Here is a 20,765-nt window from a genome sequence, read left to right as displayed (position 1 = left end):
CACACTGGGCTCCCTGGTTCCCAGTCTGTATCATGAGCCTGACTCCCAGCATGGCTAAAGGGGGTCACATAGCCACCCTGGGTACTAGTAGGACCTCCAAACCACCCCTTTGTAGTTGCACCCAAACCACCAGTGGAAAACTTTCACCCAAAGTAAGCCCTCTGGCTATAAGACAAGTCCTGAACTGGGTCTAAGCCCAAACCTCAGTTCCTTGGCTGTATCTCTTTGCTCCCCTCTACCCTGAGTCCTAGTCCTCTGCAAGTCAGCAGCATTCTACTTGCATTACTGCCCAGGGTAGTCTAGGTGTCAGCCATGAGCACCTCTGCAGCTGTCCTGACCTACAGCTTCCTCAGAGCCAGACTGACTGATTTGGCTCAGGACCTGGGCTTATATGACAGGAAGCCACACCCCATTTTGGTCACGTGACTCCCTGAGCTGCTGCAGGTGTTTCCTGATTTAACTTGCCAACTAACCTCAGGGAAACTTACTGCTGTTGGCCTCTGCTGTAGTAATAGCTTGTCATAGATAAATCCCCAGGTATTTGCTTCTGGCAGCTCATAATGGGCCACTTTCCCCCCCAAGGGGCTCTCCCTGCTGCTTCTTCTGCCCTTAAAATAACAGGATCCTCTGAGTCTCTGTTGCACCTGGGTCACTCCTGTCTCTGGAGGCTGGTGCTTAGGTACAGGAAACCATTAGTCAAACAACAGTATCAAAATGATTTAAAAGCAACTAGAACAATTTTAAAGATTATAAAAAGAATTTCCTGCCTTTGGTTGGATCTGCCAGCTAAAGACCCTGAAGTTTGCAGAGACTGTTGTGGGCCTTAAGGCTCAGATTCTTTCCATAACCAAGGGAAGGGGCAAGTATGTTGTCACTAGTTATTATATCTGAATGTCAAGGGCAAAGCCTCAACCCCACATGAGAGATGAGCAGAAGGGAACTTTGAAACAAACTATTGAAGTAAAAAATAATGTGTATGCTTTAATGTTTAGATATGATACAATAACACTTCTGAGGGTTTCAGAAAATACCGTATTTTGACCCACAGACATACTTATATACATCTAGTTGTATGTTGGAACTATTTTCATATTATTTGTATTATTATATGGGGACAAAAACAAAGTAAAAACTGTTGAAATAAGTTCCATGGAGAAAATTAATATGTGATCATGTAGTCAAGATTTTATCATAATGAATATGCGGAAGAGCCTAAATTACAGTTGCAAAGATCACAAATCATTCTGGCATTTGGTATTTTTCAAGTACTTAATTTCAGAAACTTAGTTCCTTTTAGCTCTTTTTAAATGCAGTTCCCAAGGCGCATATGTATTGTTTGGTTTTATCTTTTTCTTTTAAAACCGCATACTGCATGCATTTAACAACCTCTTAATTATGCATCACCAGTAAGATTTGAACCATGAATCTTCAGCTTCGCTTGAGCTATAAAACTACATATTTTAGTTGGCAGCAGGAGCAGGATTCTATTGAAGGGCAGGTGGTGGGGGAAGAAAATTGTCTCTGAAGCTGCTGGGACCACTGGCCCTCAGTGTAGGGCTGGATACTGGAGCCATCTGATAATGGTGGGAGTGTAGCTTGGCTGTGAGTTGGACTAGTCTGCTGCTAGTGCTACTGCACTGTTGTTAGGGTGAGCTTTTCCATAGACTGCACTATTCCTTTTGTTGACATTTTCAAGTAACAGAAGGTTAATGGTATTTCTAAGCGTTTATGGTAAAACCAAACCCAAACAGAATTTCATAGGACAGAAAAGGCACATCTGTGCAAAGGGAGCCACAAGGACCTATCCTGATGGAAAATACTAGCAGCTGCTATATTTAGGTGTCCTAATTGCTCTCTTATACTACATGATTATGTTGCCAAGTATGTACCTGTTTCCATGCTATGCACTGGTTACAGGAGCTGTCCTAGGAATTATGGCTCAGATTCTTTCATGTACAGGTACAATATTAGCTAAAATAAAATGTTGACTGCAGGTGCACTTTGCTCATTTTTGCAAACAGGACTGATTGGTATGGACAGAGTGAAAAACTTGAGGAACAAATGGTTTTAGAAACATTAGGTTGCAATGCTTAATCTAAACATGTGACATAAAAAGAAATGAAATGATGCAGTGTTGTAGCATATGCAATTGATCTTTTTGCTTTGTTCGTTCATTGCTCACCAGGGTGGATAAAAATCAACGATTAAAAAAACCACATTTTTTAAAATTTAAATCAGATTTGTTTATTTAATCATATATGTTGATATTTTTATTAATATGCTTTAGAAATAAACCTAGAAATATAGTTTTAATTTAAGATATGTTAAAGCTCAAAGATATCATCACGGAACACGAATTCTAACTTCTAATTATATACTATTTGAAACAATATATTCATGTAACATTTTTAGAAGTTTTATAAATAGGCCACAACAGGCCATGAACTATATTAGGGGCCCAATCTTATGGGGTTCCCAGAGGCTCCTCTATAGATTAGTAAAGATTAAAGAAAACTGTGCTACCCAATGGGGCTCAGTGCTCAGTCTAAAAGATCCCATTAAGCATCTTTGTGATGCTTAATTTCAGTTTTCAAACTGTGGATTTGCCTCCAGACATCATAGGCAGACAGGGTTCTTTGGGTATATGTAATGTATTTTATTAGACCAACTAAATAGTTGGAAAAAAATGTTATGTGCAAGCTTTAGGGCACAAACATCCTTCTTCAAGCCTAGGGAGAGTTTGTTGTCTCCAGAGGTAACATCCTTGTTAACAGCAGTCTATAGAGATGAGATATAAGATAACAGACCTGATTACCCACCCATCAGCCCTGTTGGCTCTGCGGGTTTGTGTACACACACTCAATCCCTTACCTTTCTCTAAAAGCGCAGTTTCAAGAAGTTAAGTGAATAAAGGATATCAAACCACAAGAATGCACTTTTTGTAGAAAACAATGCTTAAATCGATGCTTCCTGACTAGTGATTTAAATCATTATTTAAAATATGATTTAAATAAATTTGATTTAAATCAAACCAGCCCTGTTGCTCCCTGTTATTAACGGACAGAGAGCTAAACTGAAACGAAATTGTGCTTGCGTTAGGCTCAAATTTTCATTGATTCTTCTTTCAATTCATAACATGCAAAGAAACTTTATGTACATAGCATTTTAAATGTGGTTGTAGCTCACTGTTCAACTTTTTGACAGGTTATATACACTACTTTGGCTAATTGGAAGATCTCTAGTGGTCAGCAAGAACTTGGAACTGTTTCAAGATTAAATATTCACCTAAGGAGGCTTAATGTATTCTTGAACATCTACATTCTTTTCATTCTTTTCACAGCAGCATGTCAGGCATGCTGAAGAGTAGGAAATGCATTCCTTCCATGTTAAGACATTTTAAAGTGTGCTTTGTGTTAGGAAGCTTACTGATTAGTGACTGTTAGGATTGACAGGCTGGGTGGTGTTATTTTACAACTGTCCCTCTCATTTTGCTTTTCCTTAATGTACTCCTGGAACTTTGCAGTCCATTGTGGAATTTAAGCAGGTATAACAAAGGTCTGCTTTTATAATTATCCACTGACTTTGGATGTATTCTTCTTTTCACCTGGGTTATAATAATATCCAAAAGTATTATCATTTTTGACTGTGTGGGCCCTAAACCTGAACACAGTACTCCAGGTCAGACCTCACCAGTACATAATAGAATGGAAGAATCACTTCCCTTGATTTGCAAGAGACACTCTCATTAATACAACCCAGTGTGCTGTTGGCTTTTTTTGCAGTAAGAGCATGCTGTTGGTTTGTATTCAGCTTATGGCCCACTGTTAACTCACAGGTCCCTCTTTGCAGTACTACAGCCTTGCCAGTCATTTTCTATTGTACATATGTGCATGTAGTTATCTTATCCAAAATGCCGGACTTTGCATTTGTCCTTGCTTAGTATTATCTGATTGATATTCTTTTTTGGAACACTTTTTCAGTTTATCCAAATCATTCTGGAATCCTAGCTCTCACAACAAGGGTATCTGCAACTCCGCCCAACTTGGCGTCATCCACATGTTTGCGAAGTATGCATTCAGTCACATTTTTTAATCTTCATTAATGATTTGGACAATACCAAAACCAGAACAGACCCCTATCTATGACTGCTGCACTACTTAGTTATGATTGGTTGGCTGACTTTTATCAGCAGTAAATGCACAAATTCACCATATGCTTGCAGTTGTATCTGTTTTGATAGATAAAAAAAATGTTGCTTAATTCAATTTGTCAGCAATAAAATTCTGCAGTTTATTAGCTTTTCTTTGCTTTAAAGAAGAGGGTAGTTGCAATCTGCATTTTCATGATATGTAAAACAGTGGCAGCAGCCAATGACTTTTTCTAGTATTGCTGAATCAGTGTTTGCAACTAATTTTTAAGGCCTACAGGTTGCTGTTAATATTTTTTTGTAATGAATTAAGCTTCTGGATTCAACTATACGAGAAGCAATGAGGGAAATTGTTACCATTACAAGGAGGATGATTTGAATGAATTTCTCAAGATGCTGGTCCATGTTACAGATATCTGTCATTGTCAGTATTCTTTGCGAATGCTTGCATGATTCAAAATACACCTCATGTCCACTCATGTTATGGAAAAGATGTGCCAGTGTTGACATCATCCTTGAAATTTTACTGACACTACCTCATACTACTATTTTACCAAGTGATTCTAAATTATGGAAGTACCAGTGTGGTATGAAAGTAATAATAATGTTTGAACTAGTTTGGCAGAACAGGTTGTTTTAGCAGTCATATAGGGTGCAGTCAGAAGTGAATATTTTCACCCAGTCCGGCCACAGAAAGTGGTCTACAGCTGTGACCAAACACAAGTGCATGGGTGCAGACCACTTAAGAAATGGCCTGTTGGGTAAAAATATGAATCCTTATTGCAGGCTCGAAGCCAGCATCTAGATTTCCCTCCCTCCTGGAATCAACAGGGAACTTCTGTTTGGTCCAGGGAATTATAGCACCTCAGAGCACTTTCTGCAAAATGTTCTGAGTCACAGCAGGGAGTTGCACTTCTGTCTGCACCGGTAGGCTGCTTACTGATGTGGGGAAAACAAAACAAAACAGTGCTTTATTTTCAGCTCCGCGTGCCCCCACACCAAGCACAGAGTATACTCAGAAGAGGCATTGCATTAGTTTGACCCAGCTCTACAACTTCTGCGTAGATCAGGCACTTCATCAGGGCTTTTTGGTGCTTTTATCTAAAGCTGATTCAATCAGCTAAAAGCACCAAAAGAAGTCCTACTGAAGTGCCCAATCTACAAAGACACTAAGGAGCCGTGTGGAACTAAAATGCTTCTTCTTCCAGTAAAGCTTTTGTTTTGTTTTGGGTTTTTTTGCCTTTCACATCTGTCAGCACCCATAGCCTCTGTTCGTTGTGTATCACTGTGTTCAAGATTCATTTTTTTGTTGAGAAAAATACTACAGCAAATAATAAATTCCTTCACTTCTTCACTTCTGCCAGTTCAAGTTTCGTGAAAAGAGATCATATGCAGAAGAGTGGGCTGAGAGGAAAAGTGGCACCTATTTACTTGGAATTAATTGTGCTGAGAGCACCTAAGTTCTGCTAAAGACATGACAGGATCTGATGTAATCCATGCTATCATGCCTCCTGCCATGCCACACATGCAGGGCAGGAGGCATGATTGTGGGATTGAGCATCAGATCCTATAGATCCTATCACACCGTATTACCTGTGCAGGGGAGGCTCCCCCTGTGCTGGCTCCTGCTGCTGGGACCCCCACATTTGGGGTGGATCCTAATGGGGGCAGTGTGCCATGTGCTACCCCTGCTGCAAGACTTGTCAGCTGACAGGGCTCCCAGCCAGGACACGTGGAACACTAGCCCCACTGCAAGCTCCGTCGGGGGTTGAGGCTCCCAGCCAGGGCACCGCATAGAACCCTGGACCCGCTGTGAGCCTTGTCAGCTGCAGGGCTGGCTGTGGGTTGATGGGACATGCATCTGCAGGGGAGCACCTGGGCACACATTCAATTAATGGCGTGGCAAGAACAAAACTTCTTTTTGTGGAAGAAGTTTGCAGCTTATTGCTTGTTTTATCATACCATTAATTAATTGAACATGTATCTGGGTCATGACTTAAGGCATGATTAACTGGTTAATCGCACCTTTTGTGGCTAATGGGTAGATGAGGCCTGAGTGTCTCCTCTGTTTTCATGTCACCCAGGTCGCATGCTTTTCTGTCCTCCACTTTACCGCACAAATCCATCTGCCTGGATTCACCTTGCCCAGTATCACATTAAACTCTAAGCATATCAACACTCTTAGCCTTTCATGTAAGTGAATCATTCCTTTTCTGACACCCAGTTTTTAAAAATGATTTTCCAATGAAATATAGCCCTTTCTTGAAGTTGGCAACCTGTAGTCTTTGGTTCCCTTCAGCTATTTCAATGCACAACTCCACAAATTTTGATTTTGCAAAACAGCTGGAAATTAGCTATAGAAGTTTTACTTTGAGCCCAAGGCCCTCCATAGAGACTTTTTTTTTTTTCAAGTCAGTCGTCATTCATTAAAACTGTTTCACATCCTCCTGGCTTATTTCCTATTTTAGTGATTTGCTGATAAGAGGTGACATTCCATACAGCTCTTACACAGCTCTCTCACATTGTCCATAGTTACCCCTTCCTGGAACTTGTCATTATTGTTAACATAAGAAATATACATTTCAAGGGTGAGCATGACTATTTCTCAGGTTTCATATTTTGTCCGTCATTCATTTTGTCCCTCTCTGATCTGGTTGTTGGCGGTAGTTAGTAGAAGAGCTCTTTATGTACTTGGCCATAGACCCAGACATTGTAACAGCACGGTTGTGTGGCCTCTAAAGATGTTTTTTGAATTATGCTGTGTCAAGTGGTAATGAGAATCCCTCTCCAAATTTGAGTTAATAAGAGCAAACATTGATCTTCATAAAATGCTGGAAGGAAAAAGGACCAAAACTTACCCAAATGAGAAGTGGATTTTTGTGACCGTCTGCATGATATATCTAACATACAGAAGCCTACAATCTTAGAGAGAAAGTGGTGTTAACAAAATTCCAAGTCATATAGTAAATAGCAAGGTTGGAATCATATTCATAATGATTTACAGTAGTTGCAGAGAGTGCACTTGACTTGAAGAAATGTGCATATGAAAAGGTGAAAAAGCAACTGTCTGATAACTATTTTAGATGAATTTGGAAAAGGAACAGTAGTCAGTGGAACAGAGAGATTGTGTCTGAAGGCAAACCAAGTCTTACCACTGAAGGTAGCACAAAATCAAATAGTAACAGAAGTATTCAGGCAATACACAAAATAGTTTAGTAATGAAAGAGCTGCCCGCAACTATTTGTAAAGTTTTTTTTTTTGCATTTGTTTTTTACACTGACCTCTCACAATAGCTAATTTGCTGCTTAAACAATGTGCTGATAAGTTTTGGAGAAGTAGGATCGCTGTTTCCTGTTCATTCATTTTTAAACATCATAAAATGTTTATTTTTAAATTGTTTTTAGGCAAGAGCGTATTTTTTCAGTTGGTTACTCTCAGCCATGGGGCACGCTGGGTGCATCTACACATGTAATTAATGTGAAGAAATAAACCCCGGCGTTGTGCCAGAGTACACTGCTCCTTGGTAAAGTGTCTGCATGTGCACCCAGGACAGCAGCCATTTGAGCTGGGGCAGAGCAGAATTGGGCTGGCAGCAGGCTTGTGGGGATCAGCTTTGGCTCTGGGTGGGCAGTGGAAGGGCTGGCTGGGGCACAAGCTTGCTAAAGTGTGAGGCTAGACAGCAGGCAACCCCCATGCTTTAGTACCCTCATGCCCTAGCCAGCCTCTGTCACCATATATATGTGTGTTTCAGTCGAGTTAAGTGCTTTCTTATGGTGGAACTAATTAAATTTACTGCAGCCTAATAACAGCACATGTGTAGATAGTGATGCTTTACTGCAGTGCTGATTAGCCAACTCCACAGTAAAGCTCACGTGTAGATGCAACCACTGAAGAGTTTTCCAGACAGACAGAAACAATGACTCTTATTGCTTTGAGCTGCCCCCATTTGTTTCATTGTTGTATCAGCTCCAAAGATGAATGACAATGTTTAAATGTCAGTGTTGTTTGTTGCTTCACCAGGGATCTTTTTGGCAGAAACTTTGAGTTTTTATTGGCATGTGGGTGGAAATCAAGTTTAGTGATGCCAGTTATTTTTATCCTGTTTGTTATGCTGACATTTTTTCTCCAAAGGAAACGCTAGAGGGGAGAAAAAAGCTAGGATAATTTCCCAAAGTTTGAAGGTTAGCTAACGTGCTCATTTAAAACAAACACAAAAACTTTAAATACCTTTCTAAGAAAGCTGACATCTTTCCCCTAATACAATGTCTTGCTCAACTTATGAGTTCTGGGAAGAGACAGGCCACTTTCACCACTGCTTATAAAGAAATTGCACCCTGTATATTTCAAAAACATTAATTTAATATAAACTTCAGTTCCTTTGAATACAGATGATGCGCTATATTTTCAGAGTTTGAAACCTGGTGTCAGCCTTTGCAACCCCCAGCCATGAGTCTCAAACCTCTTCCAAGTCACCCACTCCGCTGGTGCCATCATCTCCATCACTATATCCTCCTATTTCTAGGTAGAGATAACTGGTGATCCTGGAAATATTGTACTTGCCCACAGAAGGGGCTTCAGAAGAGGGTCAAGGCCAGTGTGAGAAAGTGGAGAGAAGCTGTGACTGTTGGGACTACTTGTGAGTGTGGGTGCTTGTGGGAGGGTCACCTCTTCTATGTCATTTCTAGGATTGCCAGAAAAATAACCTACAAACTTTTTACTGACACGCAATTTTATTAACATATATTTTACATCAGGGTGTCAAACACATCAGGCCCACAGGCTAGAGAACTGGGCCAGTCCTCAAGCTGGTTTGAACCAGCCTGAAGTGCAGTGGGAGCATGGTAACACCATCAGCTTGTACCCTGGATGAGCCTCAAGTGCAGCTGATAATCTGTGTGCACCATCTCCCCATGTAGCAGATGGGGCTAATATGATGCACGCCATATGCAGTGTGTGGGTTCACTGTGGGCTCTGCAGGCCAGATCTGGCCCAGGGGCCATCTCGGACACCCCTCTTTAACATTATATCAGTTTAACCCAGGCCTTGGACCACAATAACAAGGGCCGGGTTCAAATTTAGGAATGTAACACCAGCTTTGTAAACCTGGTTTGAGCCTCCGCCCAAAAACCTAGGACAACATATTAGAACACCCAGCTAAAATTTGAATAAACTTTCCCACTCACAAGCAACATTCAGCTAAAACAGGGTGTATTTCAGGGGGAAATGGAACAAACACATGACCTCAAATAAAACTTTAAGCATTAAATGAAACCTAGACTGTTACTTGACTGCAGCCGTGGTTTTAGACTATACTGCCCCCACCCCAGGGGTTCTCTACTCACCCTTGAGTGCATCTTGCACCATGCTGCCCCTACCTGAGTCTACCCCCAACCTTACCCCTGCTGGTCCCTCCTCCCAACCCCCACCCCAGCATGGACTCCCACCCACTGCCTCTCCCTCCTTCCAGGCCCACAACTTTGTCCAGCCACATTGCCCTTCCTGTGCCTCCATGGCCTTGCAGTTCTGCCTACCTTCAGGTCAAAGAGCCATTACAGGCAGGTGATGGGGACACAGCAGCAGCATGTAGATGGGAGCAGGGGCTCTACACGGGCTCCCATTGGCCACGGAACGCTAATGGAGAGCTCCCTGCAGATCGCTGAGCTGCATTCCCTCTCAGACTTGCATCCAGCTTCTTTCCAGTGATGGATCTTCAGTTCAGCTCACCTATGTTTTTTACAACCTGTCCATACATTTATGGACAATTGGCAGTCCTGGTCAGCTTCTACGGGGTGACAGCTTGTAAATATTTTATTATAAATTAACAGTATTTAGGGTGGCATCTGGGTGCCTCTGCTCTACAATAACGAGGGACCATGTGTAGGAAGTGTAGCTTTCTTTACCACTGAATTCTTGGTCTTTATTTAGTTGGTCTTTATTTTTTTTTGTGAGTAGCTGCCTGCTGGATTGAGAACCCAGTACATTTAACATTAAATGGTGGTATAGTTTATGTGATATGGCTCTTGGTTACTGTTTCAAACTACTAGTGTCTTAAAAAGGGCTTAACCATATTTGAAACAAAAATTAACATGTTGGCAGCACAGTTCTAACAGTTTACTTTCACAGGCATCATAATATCTCAAGGCTAAAGGAAATATGTTTTCAGTCGCTGGGTGGAAAATAATAAGCTTGGAGTCTGAAGCATGGTTTTTTCTTGTATAGCAGTTAAGTGAACAATTCCTACCCTGGTTAAAGCAAAACCTGGTGAAAATATGGTAGCAAGTGATTTGTCCAATATTATTCAGCTTCCAGTATAAGACAAGTATTCTGGCATAGAGACAGCTAAATACAGCCTGTCTTGTTTCTGATACTCTGAAAGGGGAGAAAACTTTGGACAAGAGTTAGAAGTTGTTGTTTTTTTTGCTGGGAAATGGTTAGCCATGACTACATTATGCAACTGAAATAAAGATAAACAAACTGAACAGATAAAAATAGCTTCATGAAAGGATAAAACTAACTTCAGTTGTGTGGTGAGATTCTCACCCCACTGAAGTAGATGGGAGTTTTGCTACTGATGTCCATCATGCCAGAAATTCACCCAGGTGGTCTAAAAGTTTGAAGCTTGTTGGTATAAACTGAAGAAAAAACACTGAGCGGTTCACCTATAAATGTATATACTAGATTTGAGTTTCTTAATAAAGTTAGGGTCAGATTGGCACACTTACATTCACATAGAAGTACAGCCTGTTACTGATTCTGCAAGGAACAAGCACTTTTGTGTGGCTATAACTGTGTCCATGTAGCAGGGTTCACTGGCTTGACAAGGTGAAAAGTTACAACTTTTATATGTACACTTAATATTCTTAAAAAAAATCACAAGTATGATTTAGTCTATAACTAACTTGTGCTTTGCATGTTGCCCCAATATTTGTTTTGCATAACTTTTCACTGGGTATTGGATTCTTGGGTGTAGAATTGACAAGTACCTCATATCTTGCTACAAAGCTATCCCAAGGAACTTCATAGGAAACAAATTATTTCTTTGGTGTGTATGTGCATGAGGAAAACCCATTAAAACAGATATGAGTTACGGATCTCTACCTCTAATGGTATTTGATCATCTAAAATTCTGTAGAAACTTTTTTAAAACTTGGAGCTGACAAAAAGCATTCGGCTCAAACTAGCTTGCTTTCCATCTAGTGTGCTTCCTTGTGCAAGCACGGGCTTTTTCCTCCTTCTTATGGCATCAGATATCAACTTCCAAATCTATGAGCCATTTGCCTGGTATTGTTGCTCAATGCACAGATTTCTGCAGCAGGAAGTACAGGATTGACATTTTACTTTGTATTCAGTAGATTTTAGAACCAGTTTGCTATTTTGAGTCTCTAAATCTGATCATTATGTATCTAAATGATAGCAGTTGGGCTTGTAATTATGTGCAATGTCAAATATGGGTCCAAAATTGTAAAATTACAGGTACAAAATTGGGAAGTAGTGTGTGGCTCCTTTCAAAATAAGAGACTTAGTGTCTGAGTCTCTCGCCACAACTGATGTTGTACAAAACTTGTTTCTTCATGAGCCATATAACCTTAAATTTATACAGGTTTTAATTATTTATGTGCTACTTTAGAAGTATTCAATTCCTTCGGGCTTTTTTTATAAGACCAGCATAGAAATGGGGGATGCTGTTCTGTCTCTAATTTAAACAATAAATAAAATGTGCAAGAATAACTGTAGCATTTCCGGCTTCAACGAAGAGTGAAAGGGAGAAGGGAATTATATTAACTTCCTGAATGACAACATTCCAGTTTCGAAGACTGGCCATGGTAGATCTTCCAATCAGAAGTGAGCTGTGGAGGGAAGCTCTCTGATTCTGTTTACAATGTTCTGTGACTTTTCGTCTTTTCTCACTGGCACACTCACATTCATGTTGTCCAACTTGGAAGGTCCTGTTGGTATGTTGCTATTACATGGCTGCATAAGTGACAGGGAAAACGTTGATACAAGCAACTTTGGCAACTAGACAAAGAGAGATCTTTTGCCTGTTCCTCAATAGCCACAGGTAAGGTAGCTAGGTGGATAAGTGATAAGGATGGAATGAACAAGCCTCTGTGTGCATGTGAGCAGCCGCTATTTGTGGCTCTGGTTTCAGATGTTATTTTCTTCCTTCTGGCCAGCAAACTGAGTAGGGTAAGTCATGATGAAATGGAGAGTGAAGCACAGCAGAGATTTAACAGATTATGTACTGTGTGGTGGTAACAGTGAGATCTAGAGAGTAACCGGGGATTGAATAAGTGTTAGATATTTCTGAGGATATTAGTAACAGAATCAGTTGTATCCACTTCAGGTTTGTAGACAGTTTTGAGAGGAGAAAACAGTTCCACTGACAGAAGAGTTTACGCACAAATACTTGTCTGTGCTACCAGAGAACAAATTATTGCTCACATACAGTATTCTTAATACAATCCCCAAATGTGGCATGGATGTGGATATTCATTGTCTTATCTCTAAGCAGGCATTTTAGGAAACTGGTTATTCAGTGTTGGGGGGAAAAGAGCTGTGATCCTGAAAGACGCACGCAGGCACTACGAAGCAAAATGACTGTGCTCAGTTGGAATAAGATCTGTAATAACATCCTAATTGTGAACTGGATCCTCTTATTATAAGTAGATTAAGAGAAGTAAACTGGAATATGTGTATATCTCAGTAGTACATGACTTCTTTCAGGGAGTTCAATTACCTTCACAATTTGGCTTTTGAAAGAACATTTCTCTTGTAACTAGAACAACTTTATATAAAATATTCATTATGCTCGAATACGAAATCTAACTCTGTGCTTTATGCTAGTTATATTTGTTCTTTTTCTAGTGTCATGCATTCCTTCTTTGCTTGTAAGAATTTTTGAAAAGTCAAACAGGTGAAAATTCATGTTTTAAAAATGCATGTGGGTTCATTCTGTATTTTCTGTACAATTTGGGTAAGCCTTTGACTGCACTTAATAGACTATATTTAAATTGGCTGTTCATTCATGTTGGGCACCAGCAAATTCATACCCCTAATAATTCACTGAATAAACAAAAGGCCTTGCATGGCACCTAAAACTCCAAGGAATGCAAAGAGTTAATGATGGAGTCACACGGCATGAGTGTATTTGCAGATGTTGCTGCAGCCGACTGCTGATTTTTTTTTTTTTTCTCTTTTTTTCCCCATCCTGTCGGAACCCCGCCAGCCATGATTCATGGAATGATTTTTTTGCGCTGAGTAATACGTGGTTTTTCTTCTCCCCTCCCAATGTTTTTCTTCCCTGAAGTCCTTTCTATATTAGCTGTGAGTCTTGTTAAACAATAACGAAAAGAATAACCATACACAAGGCTGTGTTCTGAGGAGAGGATTTTAATAAACATTAAACCTTCTCCTTTATTGTGTCTCAGGCAAACTGATCCAATGCAGACAAACAGGGTCCTGTAAAAGAGAGAATTCAGCTTTTGTTTTGGAACAGTGTCTTTCTAAATCTAATAGCATGGCGTGACAGTCCTTTCAGGCTTTGTGCTAGTGTTGCTAAAGAACATTAACATTTTGAGCTGATACTATGTCTCCTCTCTCACAGATCGCTCTGAAAGACATAAACCAGACTACCGCTCTTCAGGGTAAGAACTCTATTGCTGTCTTTATTTTGTGTATTTATTCCCCCCTCCTCCCTTAAACTCCTTTATTTATTTTTTTTAACTTCAATAGGCTGGGTTAAGGGAATTGCCCAAAAGACTATAAAAATGAAATCTACTTTTTCTCTGTTTTGGTAATGGAAAGAAACTGTTAAATTCTACATTGCATTAAATTAACTGTTTTATATTCCTATTGGGCTGAAATTTTTGAGTTAACAGATTTCCACCATTGGAATTTTATGTTTAAGGAATAACAAGAAAAAGCCTTGTTTATGAAATATGTACTGGGTTGTGTGGTAAAACTGCAGCTTAAAAAGCAAAAACTATAGCTTGAATAAATCCAAGGTTGAAAATGTGGTTTCTACTTTCATATGAACCTGGGCATTTGCCTCTGATGAGGAAAAGAAATTTCAGTTGAGAAACATAAGTGCATTCAAACCTTACCATTATTCCCCAAGATCTGGATCAAAGATACTTAAGGCCTGTGAGCCAGAAAATTATGAGCAGTATACAAAACACACAATATAGTTTTCCTTGATTCTGACCTCCCATAAATGGTAAGCCTTAAACTTTCAAATGTTCAATTGTGATAAAACCATGAAGAGATTGACCCTTGAGGCTTATCTGAATTTTCCTTAGTTACCATTTTCCCTTCTTCCTGTCTCTTTTCCATTTTTCTTTCTTCAACTTTTTTTCCGTTTTCCCCCATCACCTTATTTCCAATTCTCTCTTCCTACCTGGGAGTAAAAAGGGCAATTGAAGAAATAGTGGCATGAAAAAGAAGATAAACTCATTTAGTATGCTAGCTGCCATACCTGTTTTGTATTCTTCACTCCTACTCTATTTTAGGTCCTGTCTAGTCTGTCATCTTCTCACTTTACGCTAGTGAAACAGCACTTTTCAACATTCACAGTGAGACTTCCTTGGCAAAAATTTAGGGGCAGGGGTGGACAAATTATTTTGGCTAGAGGGCCACTTAAGGCAGGGGTGGGTAATAATTTTGGGTGGAGGGCCACTTACTGAGTTTTGGTGAGCCATCAAGGGCCATATGACAAGCAGCCAAGGGCAGATAAATATTAATTTTCTAAAATTTTTATGGGCCCTGCGAGCCAGATAGAATGGCTTCCACCAGATTTGGCCTGCGGGCTGCATTTTGCCCACCCCTGACTTTTGGTAAGCTGTTGCAGGCTGGGGGGGCAGTGTTGGGTGGTGCTGATCTGGCATGGGAGGGAGGGACAGGGGGAAATTGAACCTATCTGGTTTGGGCCCATCTGCCCTGCAATGGGGTAGGGGCTCTATGGAGATTGGGCCAGGACCCCCGCAGGCAAGGCACACTTGGCTAGGTGGATGTGATGGGGCTGCAGGCAGGCAGAAAGGAGTATCCAGGAATACGACAAGCAGGCAGGTGGGGACCAGGATTGTGGAGTGGTGACAGTGTGGCGCCACAGCCAAAGACAGAGCTGCAGTCTGCACCCCACATGGCCCCAAGCTGTCACCATCATGTGATCCCAACCCCTGCCCTCCCACTCACCAGTCCTGCTCCAGAACACCGCCCCCTACCAAATGGCCCGATCGCATCCACCTAGCCGAGCATGCCCTACCCACAGGGGTCTTGGTCTGGTCTCCATAGAGATCCCATCTACCCACTCCACCCATCGCCCCTGGCAGTGGGTGCGGAGTGAACAGGCCAGGATGCCTGGGCAGTGGGGCCAGGTCTGGTGGCAGTGGCAACACTGGCAGCAGTAGCTGGAGGAATGTACTGCTTCTACGAGCTGTATTTTGCCCACCCCAACTTTAGGGACATTTCTTTCTTCCTCATCCTTCATCTGCTAGTTGCTGAGCCCAAGGTTTAATCTTGAGTTGCTAGTATGATGAACAGTTTATACTGGCCTGTTTTGCTGTCCATAACTGTCCTCACCGTGTCGCCAAATTAGACTGTCCATGACAGATTTCAAACGTGAGAAGTAGAGCTCTTAAATGTTTTTTTCCTAAGAGAACAGGCTTGGTATAAGCAGGCAAGTTCAGGATAGGCAATGTGGAGATTCTGAATAGCACTGCTGCTGTAATGTTGGCAGCTCTTCAGTGCTCTCCGATACGTTGAAGGCAAGGTTCTTTGGGTAGACGTGATACCTTTTATTAGACCAACTGAGTCGCTGGAAAAAAGTTCTTAGCAAGCTTTTGGGCACAATCACCCTTCTTCAGGCATAGGAAGTCTCTGCTGTTCTGAGACTCCAAGGAATTGGAGAAGATTCTGAAAGTGCCTGAAAGCTTGCCAAGAACTTTTTTCCAACTACTCAGTTGGTCTAATAAAAGATATCACATCTACCAAAAGAACCTTGCCTGCCTATGTCCTTAGGCCAACATGTCTACAACCAAAAACCCAGCAGGTATGTTGAAAGCCACTTTGGTACCCTTAGAATCTCAGAACTTGGAGGTCAACAAAAGTGACAAAGTTACTTTATCTTCCCCTCTCTCTCACCTGTAAGTTCTGTAATTTTGTTCCAATAGGAATCTCACCTCCTTCTTAAAAAAAAAAAAGTGTTCTGCTTGCTGTAGTAGTGGGACTGTTCACCACTACTGTACTCCTAGTTAAGCTTGTGTGCAGCTGCTTGCAGGGTCAGTGATAAAGATTTAGTGCACAGTGGACCAGCAAAAGATTTAAAGAATGCTGTCCAAATACAGCTTCAGCTAAGTCTATAACAACATAGGACGTCCAGAATGCCATTTAGGTCATAAACCTGTTTTATATGAAACTTTGCATTTTAACAGTGTTCCCCACCAGCCAGCCAGGATTAATCTTAATTTGGGGCAGGGGGATCATCAGATAGTGACAGACTGGTAACTGAACCATCTTTTGGTTTCTGATAGCGTTAAAGGAAGGAAAATTTGAGGAAAGCAAAAATAGGATGTATGAACCTGCTAGGAAGAAGATGAAATAATTGGAAGAGCATGGACAAGAATAGGAAGAGCATAGTTTTGGATCTGACACAAAATCATTTCTTCTTCTTTTTTTCTTCTTTTTTTTCCTTTTTGAAACCTTGCTGTCTTTTTTTCCCTCCCCCACCAATGCCTAGTGAAAATTTGAGGGAAATTATGCCTTTGTTAATGAACCTCTCCAGTTAGGGAAGGAAGGTTGTAATATATACCCCTATGGTAAGCAAGAGTCCACTAGCCAAACCAACAAAAACCTGACATTTCTCATAGTTCTGTTCAGTATTTTTCTTTTTCTTTTTAAGCAGTGCAACTTTCACATAGTGTGCATCTCTAGATAGTAGGGAACAATTGTACTCAGAATGAATCTCTTTTCCAAGTCTAACAGACAGTAGCAGCTAAGTCATAACACAGTATCATTGTACTCTGCAGCCTTGTGCATCAGCTAGAGTAGTTAGAACAACATATGGACTGTCTGTTATAATAGAAAACTATGAATTTTGAACTTGTTTGATGGAAAAAAATGGCATCTTTTCCTATTAGTTTCTTACCTCAGTCTATGGAGTATAGGAGGATTTTTGAATGTTTCATGGCTTTTTGAATGTATTCAATTTGGCAGTCTCCCTCCATTCTGCTTGTATGTGGAACTACTAAGGAAGGCCCCGGAAGCAAGGATATTTTTTAAGGGGAAGCAGATAACTGGCTTGTTTGACTTTCTGCAGCAGATCTAACTATAAGGCTTCCACCAATTACAGCTGTTCCAGTAATGAGCTTCTCAAAGAGAGGTGGATTTGTGGACACGCCTCCTATCACTTTAGGACTCAGTTGGCACCCCCCCCCAAAGGCCTTAGCACATGATCAGCCAACTGGCCCACAAAGACTGGAGAAAAAGAGAAAGCCCTGTTGGTTTACTTAATTCATTTTTTTTAATATACTTTCTAAACATTAGGATCCTCAAAGATCTTAATAGTAATTTTCTGAATAAAAAAATGAGCATATTACCTATTTCTACATTAAACTATTATCCAGTGACAACTTTTCACTTAATTGGCATGATCTTTTATTATGGTCCTTTTAATTGTAAAATGTCAGAAAATAATGAAACAGATATCTTTTATGTTGGCAATGATGACCTATAATTATTGTAATATCTTGAAATAAAGGGCCTTTTTCACTGATGTAATTTCATTGCCTTTAATGGAGGCACATAATATACCAATATGACTGAGACCAAATATAGGCCAAAAGAAACAATATCACTGTGTTTTCTGTTTGTATAATTTTTATTCTGAAGATGGAAATAATTTAGATGATAATGGAGCAGCTGACTGACCATCCAGATATTTACAATTAGTCCCTGAATAGAAATAAATCTGTTACAAAGAACTTTCTTTTTCTCTTTTCTTTTTCCTCTTGGAACAAGGGACCGTGGTTTTTAAAAAGTCCTTCAAACATCTTCCAACAACATATAACTCTCCTTTTAATTTTCAACTCTTCTGTCCTAAGAGAATGAGCTCTTTTATCAGTTTAATTTGGCTCAGTCCTGGCAGGACTTTTAACTGTTCCAAAGCAGAAAAAAATACAGTGGGCCAAATGGTGTAAGGAGTTTCTAGTAACATCTCCAAAATAACTTTAAACCAGGAGTTAGGAGTGCGAAGGTAGTTAACAAGGAGGGCAGTTATCCATTGGAACAATTTACCCATGGGTTTAGAGGATTACCTATCACTTGAATTCTTTAAAACAGAACTGCATGTCTTTCTAAAAGACAGAAATTGTGGGCTAGGTACGCAAATTACAGGTAAAGGTTCTATGGCCATTATTATATTGGAGGTCAGACTAGATATAATCATTATAGTGCCTTTGGCTTAAAAATCTATGAATCTGTTGTGGGAATTTGCAAAAAAAAATTATAGAAAATGATAGTAATTCCTACAACCTAGGACTTAAGGTATCTACAGTGGAAGGCCTATGCTGAAGTCAATTATAGCTTCCCTACGCCTTTTGATTACACAGGAGCTGTGATGCATTGTAAACAAAATCTAGCAGGATGACCATACAAAAGAATACAACCCTTCCATCATTTATAATAAATAAATACTTGACAAGATAAAAATAAAGTAGCCAGTAGTTTTCTTTCTTCTCTTCTAGAGAACGGGTCTTTTGTGGCATGACTTGTAAGAATAGCTGTTGTATCCATTTGTTAAAGTCTGCTTTTATCTGTCTATATAAAAGAGCTTTCCAGTAGAGAGAGCAGCTTTTTATTTGGCTATTATTCCTGTTTGTTGTGTTGTATGGCATTGATCTTATAACACAGTGGTTAATAAATATTATAATAATATGCTCTGACTATCACATTCCAGAGTGTAGTTTCTGAGCACGTATTACCAACATTGATCTCTAAGGCATGTTGCCCAAGAGAGAGCCCTTCCATTCAGAATTCAGAAGTTCTTATACCTTTTATCTTGGCAAGGAAAAAATCATTTCAACCACTGGTCTGACAACATAATGAAACTCTTCTCATTCCAAAGCAAGTTGAGGGTCGCAAATTACTTAGCTGTACCCTTGGGGCAAGCCCTGGAGCTTCAGAGTGAATGGACCTATTTTGGGGTTAACTAGACAAGCAAGTTGTGAAAAGCATCAGGATCTCCTCCTACATAGTCATGAGTAATGCCAAAACTCAGGGGGTCAGTTTTAATACTTTGAAATGTTCCTTATACAGTTGAATATGAATACTGGAGAAGTTTATTTTCCTTCCCAAAGTGCACTCTACTTGAAGCCTACGAACTATGGGTTCTAGCCCTCTTTTGAAGTCTGTAATCAGTTCTTTGCTTGATAAATCTCATGTTGCAGAGTTTCACATCTTTCATTCTGAAAATATAAGTTTTATTAAATAAGTTCTGACCTATTTGGTGGTCTTACAAAAGTATTATCCTACTGTACTGCAACACAGGTACAAAGTATGTCTGAAACTGAGAGAAGTTTGCTACATTCAGTTCTTAGAAGAAGAGCTTTTTCAGGGATACTTTTCATTTGCTAACTTCACAATTTAAAGAACAGATCTGTCCTGTGGTCATTTCAGGTGAATCTGGGAATAGAACCCAGATGACAGAACTAGGTCTCATGTCAAATTAGCTAACCTGGCTCATTGTCTCCTTTAGACCATAGGTAGAGGTTTATGACACTACTAGTGGTTCCAGACCAAGAAATCTGGCCCTTTTATCTCAAGCAGTAGTTTGAGTTGGCTTAGTTGGTGGAAGTATCCAGAGGTCCCATATTTCTTCTGTGGAGCTGTGTGGTTATTATGTTTGTAACTACCAGTTCACAATTCTGGAGCCAAGAAAGGAAACCAAGACTCTGCTGTTGCATCGCTCTGCTTTCTCACAAACACTTGTGCCTGCTACTTGAAAAGCAGTAGTATGGGCTCAGGTGCTGGTTGCTAGGGGCAGCCAGGAGGAGCTAAGGGCCCACACCTAGTGAGTCAGCTGACCAGAAGGGGCAGGGCTGACTACTGTAAGTCCCAGGCAGGAGGCTGTGAGTGCTCTCTCTCTCTGCTGGCAGGTAGGAAAAAGGAGTACTGCCTGAAGGTGGGAAGGAGAATAAGGGCTGAATGTACCTCCCGCTAGTTATACAGATGAGAGGTGGTATGGTTTGGAGGATGTTTGGCCAGGAGGTTTAACTTTGTGTTATAGCCCAAGGGCTTGTGTTATTTTTTTTTTGTCGTTACACTGGAGGACTGGGTGAGGCTATTAGGGGTTGGAGGAGGCCTCACAGGGGCTCCACGGTAGTGTGGGGACCCCGATGTCAGGGAGGGCACAACATTCAGGGGTGCACTGAACCCAGCCCTGAGAAGGGGAGCAGAGGATTGGAAGGGGGCCAGGTAAGGCCAAGGCCACCTGAGTCCTAAGGCAAGAAGCCCCAGAGCAGGCAGTTGCGAGAAGCCCAAAAAGGGGACAAGCCAGAGAGTACCAGTGGGGGCTCAGGCTGCGAGACAAGCCAGAGAGCGCCAGTGAGGGTGCGGAAAGGGAAAT

At 40.7% G+C, this 20,765-nt stretch overlaps 1 protein-coding gene across 7 annotated transcripts in view; it reads left to right on the top strand.

Moving 5' to 3' along the window:
• The window catches only part of SH3D19 (SH3 domain containing 19), a 140,789-nt gene that overhangs the window by 28,823 nt on the left and 91,201 nt on the right, over positions 1-20,765 (top strand). For 6 of the 7 annotated variants that reach the window (XM_090036380.1, XM_090036379.1, XM_090036382.1 and 3 more), the window contains exon 2: positions 13,752-13,791. In XM_090036380.1, coding sequence (XP_089892506.1) covers positions 13,752-13,791 — 40 coding nt within the window. Of the gene's footprint in view, positions 1-12,089; positions 12,207-13,751; positions 13,792-20,765 lie in introns of those variants that run through there. The other variant, XM_090036384.1, reaches the window with a different exon arrangement.

The sequence above is a fragment of the Crocodylus siamensis genome, chromosome 2 (genome assembly GCF_052110815.1).
Source record: "Crocodylus siamensis isolate JL-2025a chromosome 2, ASM5211081v1, whole genome shotgun sequence".
Classification (NCBI taxonomy): Eukaryota; Metazoa; Chordata; order Crocodylia; family Crocodylidae; genus Crocodylus; species Crocodylus siamensis.
Note: the sequence above shows the minus strand (reverse complement) of the source record. Positions and strands in the feature narration are given on the sequence as shown.